This window comes from Piliocolobus tephrosceles, chromosome 13 (assembly GCF_002776525.5).
Source record: "Piliocolobus tephrosceles isolate RC106 chromosome 13, ASM277652v3, whole genome shotgun sequence".
NCBI lineage: Eukaryota > Metazoa > Chordata > Mammalia > Primates > Cercopithecidae > Piliocolobus > Piliocolobus tephrosceles.
The window spans coordinates 5,890,972-5,911,596 of NC_045446.1; the positions used below are offsets into that span (position 1 = coordinate 5,890,972).

The following is a 20,625-nucleotide window of genomic DNA, read 5'->3' on the forward strand; positions in this document are numbered from 1 at the left end:
CTGTAATCCCAGCTACTCAGGAGGCTGAGGCAGGAGAATCACTTGAACCCAGGAGGCGGAGGTTGCAGTGAGCTGAGATTAGGCCATCACACTTCAGCCTGGGCAACAGAGTGAGACTCCATCTTAAAAAAAAAAAAAAAGAAATGGTTAAATGTGCACAGCTACACTCTCAGATAAGAACATGATACGTTAATTTGTATATCGCTTTAAAATAGCACTGGCTCTCCGCCAGACATAAAAGATGTGATTTTCCAGCTTTATAGTCATTTTCTGCACAGTCTCTGGTCGGCATAGTGGCTTTATCCACGTCTGTCTCTCGGCTTTCACTTCTCAGACGGGATCCCCTGCAAGTGGCACCTACTCAGCAAGTTCTTCTCTGCTGGAAGACCCTGCAGGGCTCATGCCTGCTCAGGTTGGCTCTTCCCTCACCTCAGGCGTTAGCTCAAGTGCACCTGGCCACAGTCAGCGCATCCTTGGCCAGCGCAGGCTCCTTCTCCCTAGGAGCCGGGGATTCAGGGTGAGCTCCGGTGTAATGTGGGGGCCTGTATTCCCAGCCCCTCACTGAGTTTCCTGCTCACACTTCCTCCAGGCTCTGCGGGTGGGCCACACCTGGTTCAGGATCTCCCTAGGCAGCCCTTTGCCTCAGGAGAATGCTGGAGGACACTGTTCCCTTTTCCTCCCTCCACTCGGTGCCTCAGGGCTGTGCTGAGGTGCCTGAACCCTCTTGGCTGGTGCCAACTGAGACCTGCTGTGAATACAAGACACCCTGCATTTCAAATATTGGGTACACACAAAGGAACGTGAAATCTCAATCATTTTCATTATGATTACATATTGAAACGATGGGATAAATAAAAGATTAATAAAACGAATTTTATCTGTTCCATTTCAAATTTTTACATGTAGCTACTAGAAACTTTAACATTACTCATGTGGCTGGCAGATCTTGCTGCTGGCTGTGCTGCCGAGAGGGACAGCAGGATAGAGGCAGCCCCCACAGAGGCAGCTCCCGAAGTCCCCATTTCCAGGTCACCTTCCAGCCCCCAAGGGTGAAGGGGGCCAGGTGGCTCCTCCAGCAGGGCGTCTCCCTGCTCGCCACGATGCTGACGGGACCGAAAGCACACACAGCAAGTGGGGAGTATGGCTGGCTGAGGGTTCCCCGTGTCACAACGCATGTCTTTACCTCTGGTTTTCTGCCACAGACTCTGGATCCCAAGGGTCCAAAGGGAATTGCAAAGGGGAAGAATTCAGTCTTCCTTTTCTCCTCTGTGGCTTCCTGTGGCTGTGTTTGCAACTAGACTGTTCCAGACACAGCTCCACAAAAGACAGCTCCACAAAAGACAGCATCCTCCCTGGTTGCTTGCTCACTTATGTGCCCAGTGCCTGGGCCCGGCAGCCATACTTCTGTCTCCGCTGCACTTGTACTTGAGTTTCCTAAACACCCTCTAAGTGGCCAACACTATTAATGAATGCAGAAACATGAAAGAATATTCTCTCAATGCATTTCAGGGTGGGTACTCATCAGATGAACACATTTTCAGTTATTAAGTTAATGACAACAATTGAAGACACTGGAAATTTTTATTCATCTTTGCTTTACAACAGAACCGAAAGCGTCAACTTAAGAATTCATTTTACCTGCTGGTTTCCACAAGCTAGTTATGTGAACCATATTTTACAAATAATAATAATATTACAACAATAATTATGGAGAAGTTAATTGGATAATAGAGCTTTTCCACAATTCAAGTAGAAACACAGAAGAAACTAGATAATTTTAAGTCCGCTAACTCAAGACATGCTGGTGCAAGCCCGGCCTGCGAGGCCCCATTTGCCTGCGTCTCCTGGGAGCCTTAGGAAAGACTGACAGCTCGCGTGCCTCTGGGGAAATGTCTACACTACAGAAAATCTTTGGGTGTTCGGTAATTCTCCAGAGATTTTAAGTGGTATCATAACAGACTATCTGGAGAACTTATTTCTAAATAATTTGAAAAACAAACAAGAAACCATTAGGGTTTTTACGCAGAGCAGCCTCCAGAGCAACATTCTCCAAGAGGAAGAGTCGACTGGAGTGAGCTCTCCTCAGGGCCTGCTCTGCCCTCCCCTGCTCTGCTCTGCTCTCCACAGGGCCTGCCCTACTCTGCCTGCCACTGCCCTGCAGACACTCTCCCAGGACTATGGGAACCCAAGCTCTTTCCTCTGGGCCAGACAAACAGTGCTCAGGTCACGCACCTCCTCAGAAAAGGGGGCACGGGTTGGCACATCTTCAGAGAGCTCTGAGTAAACTCCCTGGACCCAGGGACGCAGGGGAGCCTGGTGGTTGCTGCAGAGCCGACCTCATGTTCCCCTAAACAACCTTTCTAAACTAGAGATTTCTAGACTAAGACAAAATCAACACGCATTCACACTTTATACTCTACTGTACTGTACTCCATTTTCAACCCCTTGGATTTAAACTCAGTGTGGAGAATCTGTGATAAGCACCTTCCAAATTCCTCCAGGATCATCTGCTCTGCCAGGCACTTGGAGCAGTGTTCTTTCTCGGCCTCTTCTCCCTGAGCCAGCAGGCAGGCGCACGTGGCCTCCACCACCTCCCAGGAGATGCATGAGGAAGGCCGCCTGTCAGAAACAGCGTAGTTAAAGGCCGCTCAACAGCGCACGGTTTCTACCTATAGTACTATTTACATTCAACAGAACATTGCTTGTACACACTATTTTAAAGAACATCATCCACTAAAATCTAATGTTGTCTTCCTCATACTGGAAACTATTAGACCAGGCACAGTGGCCTGTAATCCCAGCACCTTGGGAGGCCAAGGCAGGAGGATGGTCTGAAGCCAGGAGTTCGAAACCAACCTGGCCAACAAAGTGAGACACTGTCTCTTTTTTTTTTTCTTTCTGTTTTTTTTTTTTTTTTTGATACTGAGTCTTGCTCTGTCACCAGGCTGGAGTACAATGGCACGATCTTGGCTCACTGCAACCTCCGACTCCCTGGTTCAAGTGATTCTCCTGCCTCAATCTCCCGAGTGGCTGGGATTATAGGCATGTGCCATGATGCCCGGCTAATTTTTGTATTTTTAGTAGAGATGGGGTTTGGCCATGTTGGCCAGGGTAGTCTCAATCTCCTGACCTTGTGCTCTGCCCTCCTCAGCCTCCCAAAGTGCTGGGATTATAGGCGTGAGCCACCACGCTCGGCCGAGATCCTGTCTCTTAAAAAAAAAAAAAAAAAGAAAGAAAGAAAAGAAAGAAAGGATTAACTGCTTTTAGAATAACAACACAGAGGACAAGTAAATCTGTCAGTTTTTGACATCCCTCTCATGGCGGGTTTGAAATTTCCTCAAAATTAGATCCACTGACAAACCCAGAGGATCCCGGGCTACAGAGTCAAGTAGGTGGGCCAGGCGGGAAATTGCGGAAGCAGGACTCTCAGCTGAGGCAGGGCATGGGGACAAGCTGGGCAGCTTTGCTCTGAGTCCTGTCCATGCTGGGTGTCCGCCTCTCCTCCCCACAGGACTATGTGCAGCCAGAGCAGGCCAAGTGTTCTGAGGACTTGCCCGTCAAGCCTTGGGGTCCTGCTGTCAGTACGGCCTTCCCCCTCGATGCCACTTGGAGCTGTGAAAGAGGTTCTGAAGGACAAGTTGCACCGTATCACCCAGGACCAGCTATTCTCCCGGCTGAGCTCAACGGGCAACTGTGGCTCAGCTAGACAGCAACCCAGGTGGTGCTAAGTTGACAAATTTTCAGGAAAACTTTATAAAAGATTAAAAAGTGTTGGATTATAAAAATAGAGCAAAATATTGGATTAAAGTCTCTCTATAAAGACAATACACAATGACTTTGGTTGAAGAAGAAGACAGGGCTGCCCTTGGGAAAAGAAGGGCCGTTAACACTGCAAGACCAGGCTCTAGTGCACAGGCCCCTGCCGGACCCCACGGAACACACATGCTGCTGCAGGTGATGACATTTTGACACATCACTTCACAGACAATGCAGCCAACTTTTGGTCAATTTTTACTGATAAAGACCTCTGCAGGTCGGCTGGGTGCAGTGGCTTACGCCTGTAATCTCAGTACTTTGGGAGGCAGAGGTGGGTGAACCACCATTCAGGAGTTCGAGACCAATATGGTGAGATCCCATCTCTACAAAAAATGGAAAAATCAGCCAGATGTGGTGGCATGTGCCTGTAGTCCCAGCTACTCAGGAGGCTGAGGTGGGAGGATCACCTGAATCTGGGGAGGCTGAGGCTGTGTGAGCTGTGATCGCACCACTGCACTCCAGCCTGGGCAACTGAGTGAAAACCCTGGTCTCAAAAAAAAACAACAAAAAACAAACAAACAAAGAAAAAAAACACCCCTGCAGGTCACAGTCATGAGTATTTCTGATACTCTCTAACCAAATAAGCATGAATTTGGCTTTGCAAAATATTAATTAATGACATCTGGTACTTTATCTTGATTGACCATTACACTGAACTCAAAGAAGTTTTTTTTAAACAAATGAATGGAATCTAATAGATAGTAAAATTATGACTCAACCTTTGAGAACTACTAGGATTACAATGCGGCTTTAAAACTGATAAATGCAAAATTATCCAACTAATCCAGATCCACAATCGCTTAGTAAGGAAAACAATTCGGACCAAGCACAGCTCTTTGCTGCCACTCCCCACGATAAAGGACAGGGAGGTACGCGCTCTCTTTGCTGCCCCGGGTCGGTGTGGCTCTGAATTAACGCAAAGGCAGTGTCAGAACTCTGCTGGCCCTGCTGGTGATCCTGGCAGCAGGGCTCTTTCATCTGGTACAAAACAGGAGTAACTCAGACAGTGAGGATGAAAAGGCCGAGCCAAGAAGACAAAGAGGACAAAACAGGTTTCCGCAGCAGGGCCTCTAACGAAACACAGTCGCCACCCAGGATTAGCCCACGGAGGGAGGAATGGCTTCCCTCTGCCCCCCGAACACACGCCCGCCCCTGCAGGCTCACACATTCTTTCCAGTGGATAAATTGTCCTTAATTCTCCGCTCAAATTAACCTCTGTTCCCTCTATTAGCAGAGGTTAGTTCAAAGTACGTACCTATACTGACTGAATTTTGGAAGTCCTGAAAATTTCGTTGGTGGCAGATGGCGGCTGCCTTCCAAACCTCCAGCCTGCACGTAGTTTGGCGTGCTCATTAGTGTCTTTCGTTCTGGGCTTTCTTCATAATTTTTGCAACCAATGCATTTGCAAATAGAAGAACACATAATTTTGGCCTGGTAATACAAAATGCTTCAATAAAATTAGGTGGTCCCACAAGTCATCAAAAGCTGACGAATTCTATTTGGACCTTAAATAATTCTTTGTGTATATTTGCCCACGAGAGAGAGAGAGACAGAGAGAGACTGAGTGTGTGTGAGTGTGAATGTGTGGGTGAGTGTGTTGAGTGTGTGTGTGAGATGTGTGTCGAGTGTGCGTGTGTGTGCATGTGAGTGTATGTGGGGTTTGGGTATGTATGTGCATATGTGTGAGTGAATATGAATGTGTGTGACTGAGTGTGTGGGTTTGAGAATGTGTGTGTGTGTGAGATCTGCAGTTTTCATCACACGCTGCTGTAGTGGAGATGCAGTAGTCTTGCTGCTGACGGAGCGGAGGCCGAGTGTGTGGGTTTGAGTCCCAAGCACAGAGAGGGCATTGCTCTTCCTTGTCCACCAGGGAGCCAATAGGCTGCTTCGTTTGACTTGTTTTGAAGAAAGCCTGCCTTCGCTGATTATAAAACTCTAGCTTATGGTTCTCTTTCAGCATGGGAGGCTATTATGCTGTTTCTATGGGTGCAGAGAATGCACAAGAGAGTAGAATTCGAAATCTGCCCAAGAGCAGGTCTGTGGCTGGGAGCTCTCAGGGGAGACCTCTCCTGCTGCCTTGCGGTTGGATTTTGTTTCAAGCTTTTCCTGGCAATGTGATGCTCAGGGGGCCGGCATGTCCCATCTGTACCCAGCAAGCCCCCTCATGCCCCCTCATGCCAAATCCTTGTTCATGTGGGCCCCAGGGGCTGACCAAGAGCTGGCACTGCCAATCACTATGGTTTTTGGCTTTCTCTTTCCTTCAGCCGCCCGGGGATTTCCCTCTGTTCTTTCCAGCTGAGAGATGCATCTTCAGGGGGATGCGTTCTGTTTCATGTGCACCTCTGGGTGTTTTGAAGCAGGAGGCTTTTCAGAGCTTCTAGTCTACACAAACACCAAAGACTAAAGGACAGTGCTATCCCTTTCCTGGGAGGCTGCACATTCTGTGGGCTGTGCCCAGCACAGGCTTGGCCTTGGGGAAGTGGGCTGAGCCGTAGTTTCGTGGCAGCCAGTGAGGGCGTTTTGCAGGACACAGGAGCTATTGTGAGTGTGGTTGGAATTGGTTCCTCGGGGGTGATGTCACTCCGTTTCAACTGTGCATCTCTGTCATGTTTTGATTGTGTTTTCCACCTCTTTGCTGGGGACTGTGGGGTCCACCTTCCCAGGTCTTTCAGTGCATGTCTCCAGAATCTGGAGGACTATTCTCAAGCCTGACCCTCTGTGACAGACAGCCTTTGAAAAGTGTAATTCACAGGAACCCCCAAAAGACCTCAAGCAAACCAAAACAGAGGTTTGTAAGGAAGGTTTGCTCAGCCACTCCCCTGATAGGGCCTAAGGGTTCCCTCACTTTCCCTTTCTTCCTTTCCCTCAACACAAAGGAAAAGGAAAAGAGAAAGAGCAAAGAGAGGTGAAACAGCAACAGCACTGAAGGGGAAAGTGGGTCCCTCTGCTGTCATTACATCTTTGGGAAAAGAAAAAACTTTTGTCCAGGCTGTGATCTGCAGCTTGCTTTGTTAGCCTCCCTCCATTGGCTTCGGCTGACTGTCCATTCTGGTCTCTGATGGGCCTGTGAGCCAGGGAGGAGCTACCCTTGGTCAAAGCACCAGGTGAATGGATGTCTGGGGACAAGTGCCACAGGGACCTGGAACAGACTGAGTCTTTGAGACCAAACTGTCCCCCACGGCCCCACCTAGAGCACTTGGGCTTTGCTCAGGGAGGAAGAGGCACGGCTGCCCTCTGGGAGCCTCTACCCTGCTGGAGGACCAGCGTGGATCAGTGGCTGCAGAAGGACAAAGCCACGCAGAGGGCACCCTCCTTGGGTACTCAGGGCTGGGCTCGGGGGAAGCAACATGCTCCAAAAGGAGCCCTCGGTGAATTGGCCTGGTTCACAAAGCTCAGCTGGTATTTGGGAAATTAATTCAGATTAATACATGTGCCCTTCTAGAAACCCTGGAAGAAAAAAATAATTATATTTATCTTTTTAAATTACAGCGAAGTGTTTTAACCACAAAAGTTACTCAAAATATTTACCTGTGTTTTTTGTTGGTGAGTTAGGGAGCTGGGCACTAACCTCATAGCACTCGCAGTAATTCTTCAGGCAGCCCGACCTCCTGCAGTTGCACCCTTTGTTGTGCCGGGGCTTGACATCGCCCAATTGGCCTTTCCCAATTTTTGGCTGGAAAGCTTCTGGATTTCTACCAAGACATGCCTAGGGTAGAATGGGAAGCTCCATCAGGAGGGATATTATCATTCAAAACTCAGCTCAAAACGGCATCTCATTTGAACCTGGTTGTTGTTGTAAAAGCTGCCACAGTAAGCAGTGACTCTCTTTACATGGTTCAGAAGGTGCAGCCCCTTCTTGTTTGATTTCAATTTGTTTCCATACACAAAAAGGTATATTGTAGCTAAGGTTTCTTCATGTTTTGTTTCCTGAGTTTCCAAGTCTTACATATTTACCGTAAAAAAAAAAAAAAAAAAAAAAAAATAGATGGTAAAGATGCAAAGAAAATCATTATTTCCGTGTGGACACGTTTCCATCCAGCATTTCTGGAGCCCTCTTTCCTAAAATGGTTGAGACCGTGGACCATACTAGCAGCTCACACTGCCTCAACACACCGTGTGCCGGGCGTCTTTCCATGGGATTTATATATACATGCCCTCTCATGTAATCCTCAGAAATCTCGGGAAGTAAAATCTACTACCGTATGATTGCTCTATACATGGAGAAATCCAGGCACCGAGAGGTTAAAAAACTGCAGGTAAGTGGCAAGATCCCGATTCAAAGTCCCCGTGCTGACTTCAGAGCAGGTCTCAACCGTTGGGCCACGCCTTTCTCAAGCAATACACACAATTTGTTATCCAGGTCTATTTGTTGTCCCTTTTTAATCGATCTATACACACAAATACATACATATCTTTACATACAAAATGATTCAATGCTCTTTGTAAAAATTCAAACAACAGAGAGGTCACAGTGGAAGTCCGTGGCCTCCCTTCCCCCTCCTGGGGCTGACATCTGGAATCGGTGCTATCCAGCAGCACAGCCCCCAGCACAAGGCCATCGCTGCACAATGTGCTGCTGGACAGCCCCAGCCTGCGGTGCGCGGCTTTAGGCATTTTCACGGATCACTGAAGTGTGACAGGCAGTGGAGGCACATATCTGCAGCTGTGGCATGATGATCTTGTGCACATGCGCATACCTATGTACCTGCGCACACCTGTGTACCTGCTACCAAGATCAAGCTAGAGCACAGGCTGCCTTGTGACTCCTCCCCAGTGGTGCACCCCCGCGGGGAACGCTATTCAGACGTAGAGGGCTTTAGGTTTGCCTATGCTGGTGCCACAGGAATCCCACAGCTTGTACTCCTGCGTCGGCTGCCTCCCTCAGATAACAACTGGGAGGTCCGTCCGCACTGCTGCGCTTAGCTGTATGTAGCTCCTGCTTTTCATCAATGTGTGGATTCATCCATTCTACCACCCATGGATGTTTGGCCTGTTTCCAGTGTCTGGTTACTCTGAATGAAGCTGCTATGAACATCCCTGTACAAGTCTCCTGGTGGACACTGGTGCTCGTTTCTGTTGGCTATATTTTGAGGAAGGAAATGGCTGGATCGTAGCATACACACAGGTTTAGTTTTTGTAGCTATTGTCAAACAATTTCCCGAAGTGGTTGTACCCCTTTATATTCCTATCAGCAATGTATGAGAATTCCAACCCTTTTTGGTTTTATAGTTTTAATTGTAGATAGTACTCTTTATCCCTAAATAAAATGTACTCAAGTTTACACGCATGACAATTTTCTTCTGTCCTATGGATCTGGCTATATCAAAATTGGTAAGATATTTCAAGTCCTTTATCCATAATTCAAGAGGAGAATTAAATTATTTTAGAAGACAATGCAGAGAGCAGCCACACCCTTATCATTGTGTCCTATCTGCACAGGACAGTCTCAGGTCTACAGTCGATGGCTCTCAATTTCCCTTCGTGAATGAGTGGGCACTGGAAGTGTCTCCCTGGAGTGGGTTGACAACCCTGAGCCTAACTGTCCCTCCCTTCTCCCTGATTATCTTTTGTGCCTACAGAAAGGGATAAAAGCTGCAAGCTCCTGTGTTTAGCCTTCAGCAGAGTGGTCATCGGGGCCATCGAAGTAACCTTTTGCATCGCTGGGAAAACCTAGATTCTTTTCTTCTGGAAGCTGAGGGGTGAAATTTAAATTGTTAAATTTTACAATTGAAAATGTAGGCTGCCTGAGCACTTCACCCAGCCTTCTCACACAGGGGACTGTCTACACGTTTGTGACTACACCGCTCTAGCTCATGCTTATCTGGATACCATGTGAGATGACCTCAAATGTCTAAACTCCAAGACAAAGTGGACATTCGCATGTTCTTGAATCAGAACCTTCCTAGACTGCTGCATCTCTGAAGACTTCCCACATAATAAAGGGCAAAAGGCCTTTCTCTGCCTACCACTTTTATAACAGCCACTTGTCATGGTTCAATACTCCCACCAGCAGGAATCAAGTTGTGTTCAATGTAAATTCTTCAAAACTGTAGGTTTTTTCCAATGAGGAATCTCTGGAGATCATTTTATGAACATCTCAAACAGTTTGAAATGCTTTTAAAATGCATGCATTTAATGGACATTTATTACCTTAATGGCTTTAAACCGTTCAATTTCATGATGCAAGTTATTGCAACAATTATTACAATTGCAGTTGTTGCAGAAGTCCCCACTGGCGAAGCAGTCACAGTACCTGTGAAGGAAAGGACAGAGTGAGTGGCAGGCACAGACAGCACAGTCAGTAGTGAAAAGAAGAGCACACACGTATAAGGAAAGAGCAGGCAACGTGCTGCAGTCACAACACCGAACGCTTTTATAGATGGCTCAGACTCCTTTTTATATGAGAACTAGATCAACCAGGATGATGCTCACCAGTGACTAACACAGAAGGGCGCAAAACTAGTTAAAACCATTCATTTCATAATATAGGATTTTGCAAAGCAAAACAATTTCCTGGCAAATCCATTGCCATCAATCAATCCTCCCTGGCCCCTAATTGTCCTCTGCCATTTTCCCAGGAGCACGGTAAGTTTGGTGGGCAGAAACATCAAGTAACAAAGAGCTGTCCTCCCATCAACCACCCCAATCCATCCAACATGACTGAAGGTGTGTTCACTTCTTCACGAGACCTTGACTTTGAGTGAAAACTAATGGGACCCAGAGGTGGAACCTGGCCTAGGCCTTATCTCACTGTCATTCTGTGAGGGGGAAGTGAATGGCAGAGGAAATGAACGGACGAGGCGGCTGCAGTCATACCTCTTGGTTGTAATGCGAGGGTTGTTCGGGAATCCCGAGTCTAGTGAAGCCCTTGGAGCACATGCCACCATGCCCTGTGACTCCTGGGGCCACACAGGTGGGTGGCAGTGCTGTGGACTGGCTCTGAGGGCTTCCTGGGAGAGCCGGCGGTGCTGGCAGCCAGCCCCCCTCCCACAGTCTTCTACGACGCCTGCTCCTGCGCTGTAAGGCAGAGGTGTTCACAGGCACGCGCTTTACCCTTCCTGGGTTGGGCAGAGACAACGCTTTCCTTAATTCATGTGAAAATGTAGCCTCAAGGCAAGGACTCCTACTGTGCTGCCTATGACCGGTGCTCCAGAGAGCCAGTGGGGCGTTCGTCAGCCACCCCAGGGCTTCCCCCTCTGACCAGAGAAGACCCCTGTCGCTGTCTTCTGTGAGCACGGTTCATCGAAAAGAGCTTCCAACTCGTTTTCCACACAGGCTCTGCCACCTTCTCCCCATGCGCCCAGTCAGCTTTGCAAGCTGTAGAGTGGGAATCGTGGTGCTCAGCCTCCCAGTCCCAAAGCACTGCTGAGGGAAACCCTGGGCCTGTCAAGCTTCCCATAGTGCTGCAGGAACACGGTGAGGGCTGTGCGGGGGACCAGAGGGCTGTAGAAACCTCTCTGGGGCAGAATTCCCAAACACAATTCTTTTCATAATTATTATTTTCATATTTCAAAATAATATTTTAATGTCAAGTCAACAGGAGAGTAAAGAGGATCATCAGTGGCCAAAAAGACAAGAAATTGTGAACCCAGAGAAGTGAGTTCTGCAGCAGCTAAGTGCTGCCCCGGGGCATCTGCCAGTCCCTAAGGACCCAGAGCTTGGGTTCCAACGTGCTGCTCGTGCAGGAGACAGGAGACAAAGTCTGGCTGTAAAAGGTGAGCATGAGACCAGAGACCCCTCATAAAGTGTGGATCCCTGAAAGGCGAGCTCCCCAAGGAGTGAATCATTAGAGACAACTCCACTCCACAACAGGGGAGAGGAGAGACACACCCCCCACGGGGAGAAAGGGGAACTATAAAGGTCTCTCCCGAGCCTGCAAGCCATGCAGATGGAGAGAAGGGAAAGGGGACAGTGACAGAAGGTTTGGATGCCAGACAGCAGAGGGGCAAGAAAACTGGTGTGGCGGACTCAAGAATGCTGAACCCGAAGTTAGCAGGAAAGAGCTGGGAAGGAGCTGTGGAAGGCTCTGGAATGGGCAGCACCAGGTTCCTCCATGGGAGAGAAAAGCCAGGGGAGATAAGAAGAGCACCAGAGGGCTTCTCTGCAGGAAGGCACGAGTCCCCAGACTCCTCCTCCTTCCTAAGCAGCTGGGATCCCCTGCCACAGTGGCAGAGACTACAAGTGACTCTCTTGGAGCAAAACCACGGGGTGTGGGATATGATAATGAACAAATTCAAGAAAAGTGAATGTTGGGACCCCTAGGTTTCTTCTCAGCTTCTAGCATTCTAGCAGGAGACTAGAAAAGCCTCTTCTGAGGACCCTGACCAACCCAGGAGAAAATATCTAAAATCTGACATTGAGTTTTCCCAATAAAATAGCTGATGAGCATTACGGAAGGAGAGAGGAGAGAAAATGGGGGCGAGGCATCTTTGGAGTGAGGATATCCACGAGTTTTCCAGAACTGACGATAGCTGTGGATGCTCAGATTTAGGAAACCTAATGAACTCTAAGAAAGACAAACAAAAAGAAAAACCAAAGGCAAAAAGAACATCTCAAATGCACCAGAGAACAAAGATACATTACCTAGACTCACAGCTGACTTCTTGTTGTAATGCGAAACTGCAGACTATTTTCAAAGCATTGGCAGAAAAAACCTGACAACCTAGAATTGTATACCCAGTAAAAGTGTGTTTACTCACCAAGGTCCAGGCTAGGCACATTTCTTTTTTTCACTGTATATTCTTTTGCTGAGTGATTTTATCAACTCTTGCTTTTGAAGATTTTAATCTTTTGAAGATTTTAAAATCTGTTTTCATCAAACCTGCTCTCTGTCTCACACTCCAGACTCTAAAATCCTTACTGTCTCCTTTCCCAAATGAAAGGGTGGGCTGTCCACATGTGCTCTTATCATTCCTCATCTCCCATTCATCCTTTAACCTATTGCATTCAGATTTCCTCCTCCTGCCCAAAGACTCTCAAAGGCAATCAACCAGCTCCTTATTGGAAAACCCAGGGCTCTCTTCACTCTTCTTGAGAGCTTTGGACCCTACTGTGTTCCAGAACCACATCCCAGCTTCCAGTCAGAAATCTCTACCTTCGATTCAGCATGTCTAGCCCTCCACCCACGGTCTTCACCTGCACCTCTTGCACTGTTCCAGCCGCTCTCTCCTCCTGTGCCTGCTCTCCATCCATGGTGTTACCATCTGCCCAGTAACACAGCCCCTGTGTCAGTTCTGACAATTACCTTGCTCTCTTTCCCCATATCCAAGGGTTGCCAAATCTACTGATTCTGGCTCAGAAATGTCTTTTATTAATTTTATTTTTGATAAATGTAAATCATATTTATTGTGGAATTTTAAAAAATACAAATAAGTAAAAAGAAACAAATTACATCCAATCTGAATCTCATTCCCTAGAGATGATCATTTGGTGAATATATTTCAGACTTTTTCTGTAAAACTATACATACTGAAATAAGTATATGTTGTTTGGTTACAGATTATATGTAAACAAAAATAAGATATTATACAAACTGTTTCAGTGTGCTTTTATTACTTATCAATATAAGTAATATAGATAACACCTTGCTTTTATTACTCATCAGTATGTTATGAATGTTTCCTGTGTAAATAGATTTATATACCATTTTAATTGCTGTACATACCCCATACTATAGCAGCACCTTGATTTATATAAAAATTCACTTTACACTGAACATGTAGATGTTTTATATATTGTGGAAATACAAACAATACTGTAGTAGTGGTGTTGGTCTTCTTTCTGTTCCTAGAACCATCCATCCTCCCTCTCTCTTGCCACAGGGCCTTTGCACCTGTGGTTTCCTCTGCCTACAACACTCTTAGCATCCACTTTCAATCCACCTCCACCCGGCAAACTCCCCCTAATCCAAACACACCTCCTCAGGGAAGCCTTCCCTGACTGCCATGCTTGCTCAACACATCCCACACCCTCAGCCCATTACTGCTCCTTTGCTACATATTCCACGGTTCCACTCTGACCTTTAATTATGTGATGATTCATACGAGAATAATCACTTTAGACTGTGAGTGCTGGGAGGGAAGGGACCATAACTCTCTTGCTCACTGCTGTCTTTCCTGTTCCTGAGATCATGGGCATTCAAAAATATTTATGGAATGAATGAATAAATGAATGAAAAAAATGATACAATGCATATGTTGAAAATGTCTCGAATCTGTGTTTTTTTCCTTCATTGTTACCACCCCTGCCTGGGTTCAGGTCTGTGCTCCTGCAACAGCCTCCTAATTAACCTCGCTTTCAACTTCTTCCACTTTGCCATTAGCACTAATTTTCCAAAACATAAATCAGACAAAAGTAAGCAGAGAAAAAGCAGTAATCAGAAAATGCAAAATAAGATGGTATTGTACATTCCTAGTAGGGGTGTAAAATGGTATGGCCACTGTGGAAAGATATCGTGGTTCCTCAGAAAGTTACTATACGATCCAGCAATTCCACTTCTGGGTATGTACGCAGAAGAAGTGAAAGCAGGGACTCAACCAGATACTTGCTACATCAATGTCCATTGCAGCATTAGGGTAAACAAAACATGGTTCATCCGTACAATGGAATATTATGCAGTCACAAGAAGAGAGGACACTGTGACACATGCTACAACATGGACGGCACTTTAGAAACATTGTGCTAAGTGAACTAAGCCAGATACAAAGGGACAGAAATTGTATAAATTGTGTGAGTCCATTTATGTGAAGGACTTAGAAGAGTCAAAAGAAAGAAAGTAAAATAAGGGTTACCAGAGACTGGGGAAAGGGGATGATGGAGAATCTGATGGGTACAGAATCTCTGTTTGGGATGATGAAAAAGTTCTGGAAAAATTCAGTGATGGTGGTTGCGTGACACTGTGAATACATTTCATGCCACTGAATTATATACCTTAAAGGTTTAAAATAGTAAATTTTATGTTATGAATATTTTGCCACAATCTTAAAAGACAAGGCACAGAGCAGAATGTATGGAATGCTGCCATCTGAATGGGAAAAAGGAACCTAAATAAAAGTTAAAACTTCAAAAAACAGTAAGTTGCTACAAATAAGTCCCTATGTGTCAATAATCAGACAAAGAATGCAAATAGATTAAAGAAGCCTACTGAACATGGGTTATTAGATTTGCTTTTCAAAAAATTCAGCTATATTTAGCTTACAGAAGACACACCTAAAACAAAACTGCCACACAGAAAGTGCAAAACTAAAGGAACATTCTAAAGCCTAACTCACTAGTACTGCACTAGAAAAGAAAACGTGGTGCAGCAACATTACCCTCAGACAGGGAAGAACCGAAGGCAAAATGCGCCAAGATACAGAGGCATAGTCATTAACAACTGATGGAATAATTCACCAAGATTGTTACATAATTCATGCAACAATCTTGAATTTGTATGACCTTCATGCTATAGATTTGGAATATATAAACCAAAATAGAATTATAAGGAAAAAGGAGACAAATTCATAATCTTAAGTGAGGGATCTCAACACATCTTTATCAAAAACATAAAAATCACACAAAATTGAATAAGCAATTAGCAGATTTAAACAACAAAATAAACCAGTGAATGGATAGATAACTGCCCCCAACAAAAATAGAATATACATGTTTTTCAAATTAATATAGAATATTTTCAAAATTGATTGCATTAGGTCATAAAGGAAGTGTTCATTAATTTCAAAGAATTGATATGCAGACTACACTGTGTACAGAGTAATTAAATGAAAAAATTAGCAATTAAAATATCATTTAAAAATATATACACATACATACGGATACATACACGTATACATAATACAAATGTGGACACTATGAAATGTATATCTAAATAACTCATGAGGTAAAGAGAACATTACAATAAAAATGACAAGCTATTTCAAATGGATGATAGTGAAAGTACTGCCTATCAACTCTTGTAAGATGCAGTAAAGTAGTCCATAGGGGTAATTTATAGCTTTAAATGAATTTCCTAAAAAAAAAAAAAAAAAAAAGATTTTAAAGGTTGAAATTAATAAGGTAAGCAGTTAACACAAAAAGCTAGTAAAACAAGAGAAGGAAATAATAAAGACAGCAGTAAAGAGCAGAAATTAATGTACTCCATGAACCACAACCAAGAAAATCAATAAAACCAAAAGGTGGTGCCCTGAGAAGGCTGACAAAATAGACAACCTCTCCTGGAACTGATCGAGAAAGTCTAGAACAGGTCAAAGACCATAATTATAGATACAGAGTTCATCTTTAAATATAGAATATATGAATAAATTTGAAAGTTTTGAGAATTCAATACTTTTTAAGAAAAACATAAAATATCAAAATTGACTCAAGAAGAAACAAAAAAGAAAATATTAACTACAAAAGAAAGTGAATGAGTAACCTATCACCTTCACCACTCCAACTCTGATAGACACCAAACCCAGAAAGTTTTTCAGACAAGTTTTTTCAAACGTTCAATGAATAAATAAATCCTACCTTACCCAAACTTTTTTAGAGGCTAGAGAAAAAGAAGCCAGTGGGGTTGGGATGGGGAAGCCTAACTAATGCATTTTATTAGGCAATACAATATTGATACCAAAATGAAAGAATGTATGAGAAAGAAACATTACAGGTGTATCTCACTTGTGAACAAAGATTCAAAAATCCTAAAGAGTTAAAGCTTGCTGTGCATACAAAAGATAATATTAGATCTTTTGATACTAATATTGATATTATTGCTATAGATAACATAATGATCAAATTGGGCTTAATCCCTGGAATGCAAAGGCAGATTAACATTGGAAAGTTTGTTGTCATAGATATATTATGAGATTAAAAGAGGAAAACAATCTGATCATTTCAACAAATACATAAAAAGGCACTCAATAAAATTCAGCAGTCCCTTATTATAATTCTGATAATTAAAATAATAGCAAATTCCTTAGGAAACTAGGAATAGAAGGAAGCATCCTTAACCTGAGAAGGGCACGTAACAGAGAAGCCAGTCAGTCCTGCAACAGCCACTTCCCCTTATCCGACAGTGGCAGCAACTGTAGTGGAGCATGTGGTTGGCTCACCTCAAGAGTGCATTTCCCAGCTTCCTATATAGTTGGCCTGACCACATGAATAGGCTCTGGCCAAAGCGCTATCAGTGGAAGTGATTTTGACAATTGCTGGTCTTGCCATGAAAGGTTAAGGAGTGTGCACTCGCCCTCCTGTTTTCTCTTCCCCAGTGTCTGGAAGATGAATGTAAGGGTAGGGGCTGGTGCAGCCTTCTTAGACCACAAAATACAAGCCCTCCATTGAAGATGTCAGGGCAACTAAGATAGAAATCTGAGACAATAATATTGATTAGCCACCACATTAGTCCTGAAGTGGTTGTAGTTTTGAGTCTCGGTTATAGCATCTGAGTATGTATTCTACCTAATAATGGCATCTCTCAAAAACCTACGGCAACTATCTTATTTAGGGCAAGGCAAGGGAATTTTAGAAGTATTTAGAATTTAGGAGCAATTCAACAGTGCCCCAAACCAGAACTTCCATTCATCACTATGAGGTTCTAGACAGTATAATAAGGCAAGGAAAAAGGAAAAGAGTACAAAGATGGGGAAGGTATCACGGTCCAATATCTGTGACAAGATCATTGTTTAAACAGAAAGTTGAAGGAAATCCACAGACAAATCATTACAAACAAGCAGCAAGATTCACGCCTGGAGCGGGATTGAGAACCCCAGATCAGACCCATATGTAATCAAACCCTGAGAGCTGATGGGGCTGCACTGCAGATATTGTGGACTGTGTCTGTGTTTTGCCATATATGGTGCTAGACAATTAATTGTCCATATGGAAAAAAATAAAATTGAATCCCTACCTAATGCCATTCATGAAAATCCATTCCAGGTGTTTTAAAGCTCAATGACAAAAGCAGAAATGTAAAACTTTTAGTAGAAATTCTAACATCACATTTATCCCACCTTGATCTAGATTGCAGTAAGCATCATTCCATTAAAGGCGCTGTCCTGGAGGTGCAGATTGCCTCAGTGCGGGCACACTGGCAACACTGCAACACTTTTTGGGTCATCCTGCCCTGTGGCTTGCTGAGAGGGTAACGATAATGTTCAAGGAATACTCATGATACCCTCTGTCAAATTCACTTCCCACAGGCATATTGAATCCTGAAATTTTAGAGTCTTGTGGTTGAAAAGACCTAAAATACAGTTTGTTTTATTTTTGTTTTTTTTTGAAATGGGTTCTCACTATGTTGCCCAGGCTGGTCTCGAACTCCTCGGTTCAAATAATCCTCCTGCTTCAGCTTCCCAAAGTGCTGGGACTGTAGGTGTGAGCTACCATGCCCAGCTCAATCACATATATTCTAAACTCATTCTTAATTCACTGGCCATCCTGACATACTGCTTGCTATAACACACTTAATAACATTGAATTAAATATTTAAAACCTTTTAGATGGCTATTTAAACTGGTAAAAAATTAAAGAAACCCAAGAGAGGGCAAAATTCAGAGGGGCCAAAGCTGAAGCCCAAAGCGACCTCTGAAGCCTCTGCTGATCCCAGCAACCAAAGGCGCTCGTTAACCGCTGCGCGGAGGAGAAGGGGAGCTACGACAACCCTAGCAATGGCAAGCACCTATAAGGACATGTGCAATCTGCTGGGCTGTGCTCTAGGTGCTTTATGTATATTAACCCCAGTCTAAGGCACACTCGGCGTAGAAGGTCTGCTGTGGGATCTACACATGGACCAGAACTGCGGAGGGCTCTACCCTGGGAACAAATGCCCTGAAAACAAACGGCAAGGAAATGTGTGTGTGATCCTGGCTGGTGGGAGGGGAGGAGGCTCACTTCAAGTTGAAATCTGAATTCATACTGTGCAGCCTAATAAAAAAAAATTAGCCAAAAATTATAAGTCGTCGAAGTTGGAAGTGCCACCAAGCTCCAAGGGGAAGCAAACAAACCTTCTCTGAAGAGCACATTCTCAAAACAAGCCTTGAAGAACCCCCACAGGGAAAGGCCCAGTGATTACAATTCACAGTTAAAAAAAATCACAAAATACGTGAGGTCCCAACCATAAGGAGAAAAATTCAAGAGATGAAACAAACACAGAATGAGACAGAGACTTTACTTTAGTTAGGAGCTACAGAGAAGATATTTAATATTTTTAAATATAAAATAAGAAATCAAAAGTGTGAGTAAGCAACAAGAGACTACCAAAAACATGACCATCCAGATTTGACCTTCTGCTCCATCAGAATTCTGATGGCAATAATTAATCTAGTTAATCAGAGACGAAAGGCCACGTGAAGAAACAGTATCACAGACCGTACAATCTATGCCTGAAATCTTAGGGTTTGGGCTGGGTGCAGTGGCTTACACCTGTAATCCCAGCACTTTGCGATGCCGAGGTGGGAGGATTCCTTGAGCTCAGGAATTTGAGACCAGCCTGGGCAACATAATGAGACCCTATTTCTAAAATAAAAAATTTTTAAAAAGCTGGCTTGTGATCTCAGGAGGTTGAGGCAGGAGGATTGCGGGAGCCCAGGAGGTCAAGGCTGCATTGAGCTATGATATTACCACCTCTCCATATCAATTCATCCAGCCTGGGTGACAGAGTGAGATCCTGTCTCAAAAATAATGAAACTGAGTCTGGATTTTCTTAAAGTCAATCAATATATGAAGGGCTAATTAAAGTTGTCCTAAAAGGCTGAGTGCAGTGGCTCACGTCTGTAATTTCAGCACTTTGGGAAGGTGGGCAGATCACTTGAGGCCAGGGGTTCAAGATCAGCCTGGCCAATATGGTGAAAACCCATCTCTACTAAAAATACAAAAATTAGCTGGGCATGATGGTGCATGCCTGTAATTCCAGCTACTCGGGGGACTGAGGCATGAGAATTGCTTGAACCTGGGAGGCGAAGGCTGCAGTGAGCCAAGATCATACCACTGCAGTCCAGCCTGGGCAAGAGAGCCAGACTTTGTGTCAAAAACAAAAACAAAACAAAACAAAGTCCTAAAAATTATCTACACTCATGGTATAAAACCAATTCTTGCTTTTCTGAGAGGAAGAGAACTCTCTCCATTCTAATGGACAGTGCTCCTTCTCACTCTATGAAATAATTGTCCAAAAATGTATAATCTAACACTTATAGGCAAACCTCATTTTACTGTACTTTGTTCTATTGGGCTTCACAGGTAATGCTTTTTTTAATAAAACAAATTGAAGGTTTGTGTCAACTCTGCATCAAACAAGTCTATTGGCGCCATTTTCCAAGAGCATGTGCTCACTTCATGTCTCTTTATCACATTCCTGTAATTCTTGTAAAGTTTCAAACCTTTTCATTATTGTTATGTCTGTTATAGTGACCTGCAATCCGTGTTCTTTGATGTCACTAGTGTAATTGTTTTGGAGTACCACGAGCCACATCCATATAAGAGCACGAACTTAACTGATGCATGCTGAGTGTGTTCTGACTGCTCCACCAACTGGCGGTCCCCTGTATCTCTCCCTCTTCTCAGGCCCCCCTATTCCCTGAGACACAACAGTATTGAAATTAGGCCAATTAACAACTCTACAATGACCTCTAAGTGTTCAAGAGAAAAGAAGAGTCCCATGTCTCTCACTTTAAATCAAAAGATTAAGCTTAGTGAGGAAGGCGTGTTGAAAGCCAAGATAGGCTGTGAATCAAAGGAAACGCTTTTGGAGGAAATTAAAAGTGTTACTCCAGTGAACACACAAATTATAAGAAAGCAAAACATTGCTGACATGAAGAAAGCATCAGAGGTCTGGAGAGA

The 20,625-nt window shown here is 44.3% G+C and overlaps 1 protein-coding gene across 1 annotated transcript in view; it reads right to left on the reverse strand.

Annotated features, from left to right (window-relative positions):
• Positions 1 to 1,562: 1,562 nt before the first annotated feature.
• The window catches only part of TESMIN (testis expressed metallothionein like protein), a 46,247-nt gene continuing 27,184 nt past the window's right edge, over positions 1,563 to 20,625 (reverse strand). The window contains exons 7-10 of the mRNA XM_023186104.1: positions 9,967 to 10,069; positions 7,385 to 7,522; positions 5,072 to 5,247; positions 1,563 to 2,619 (exon numbers count right to left, since the gene is read on the reverse strand). Coding sequence (XP_023041872.1) covers positions 2,403 to 2,619; positions 5,072 to 5,247; positions 7,385 to 7,522; positions 9,967 to 10,069 — 634 coding nt within the window. The 3' untranslated portion in view covers positions 1,563 to 2,402. The remainder of the gene's footprint in view (positions 2,620 to 5,071; positions 5,248 to 7,384; positions 7,523 to 9,966; positions 10,070 to 20,625) is intronic.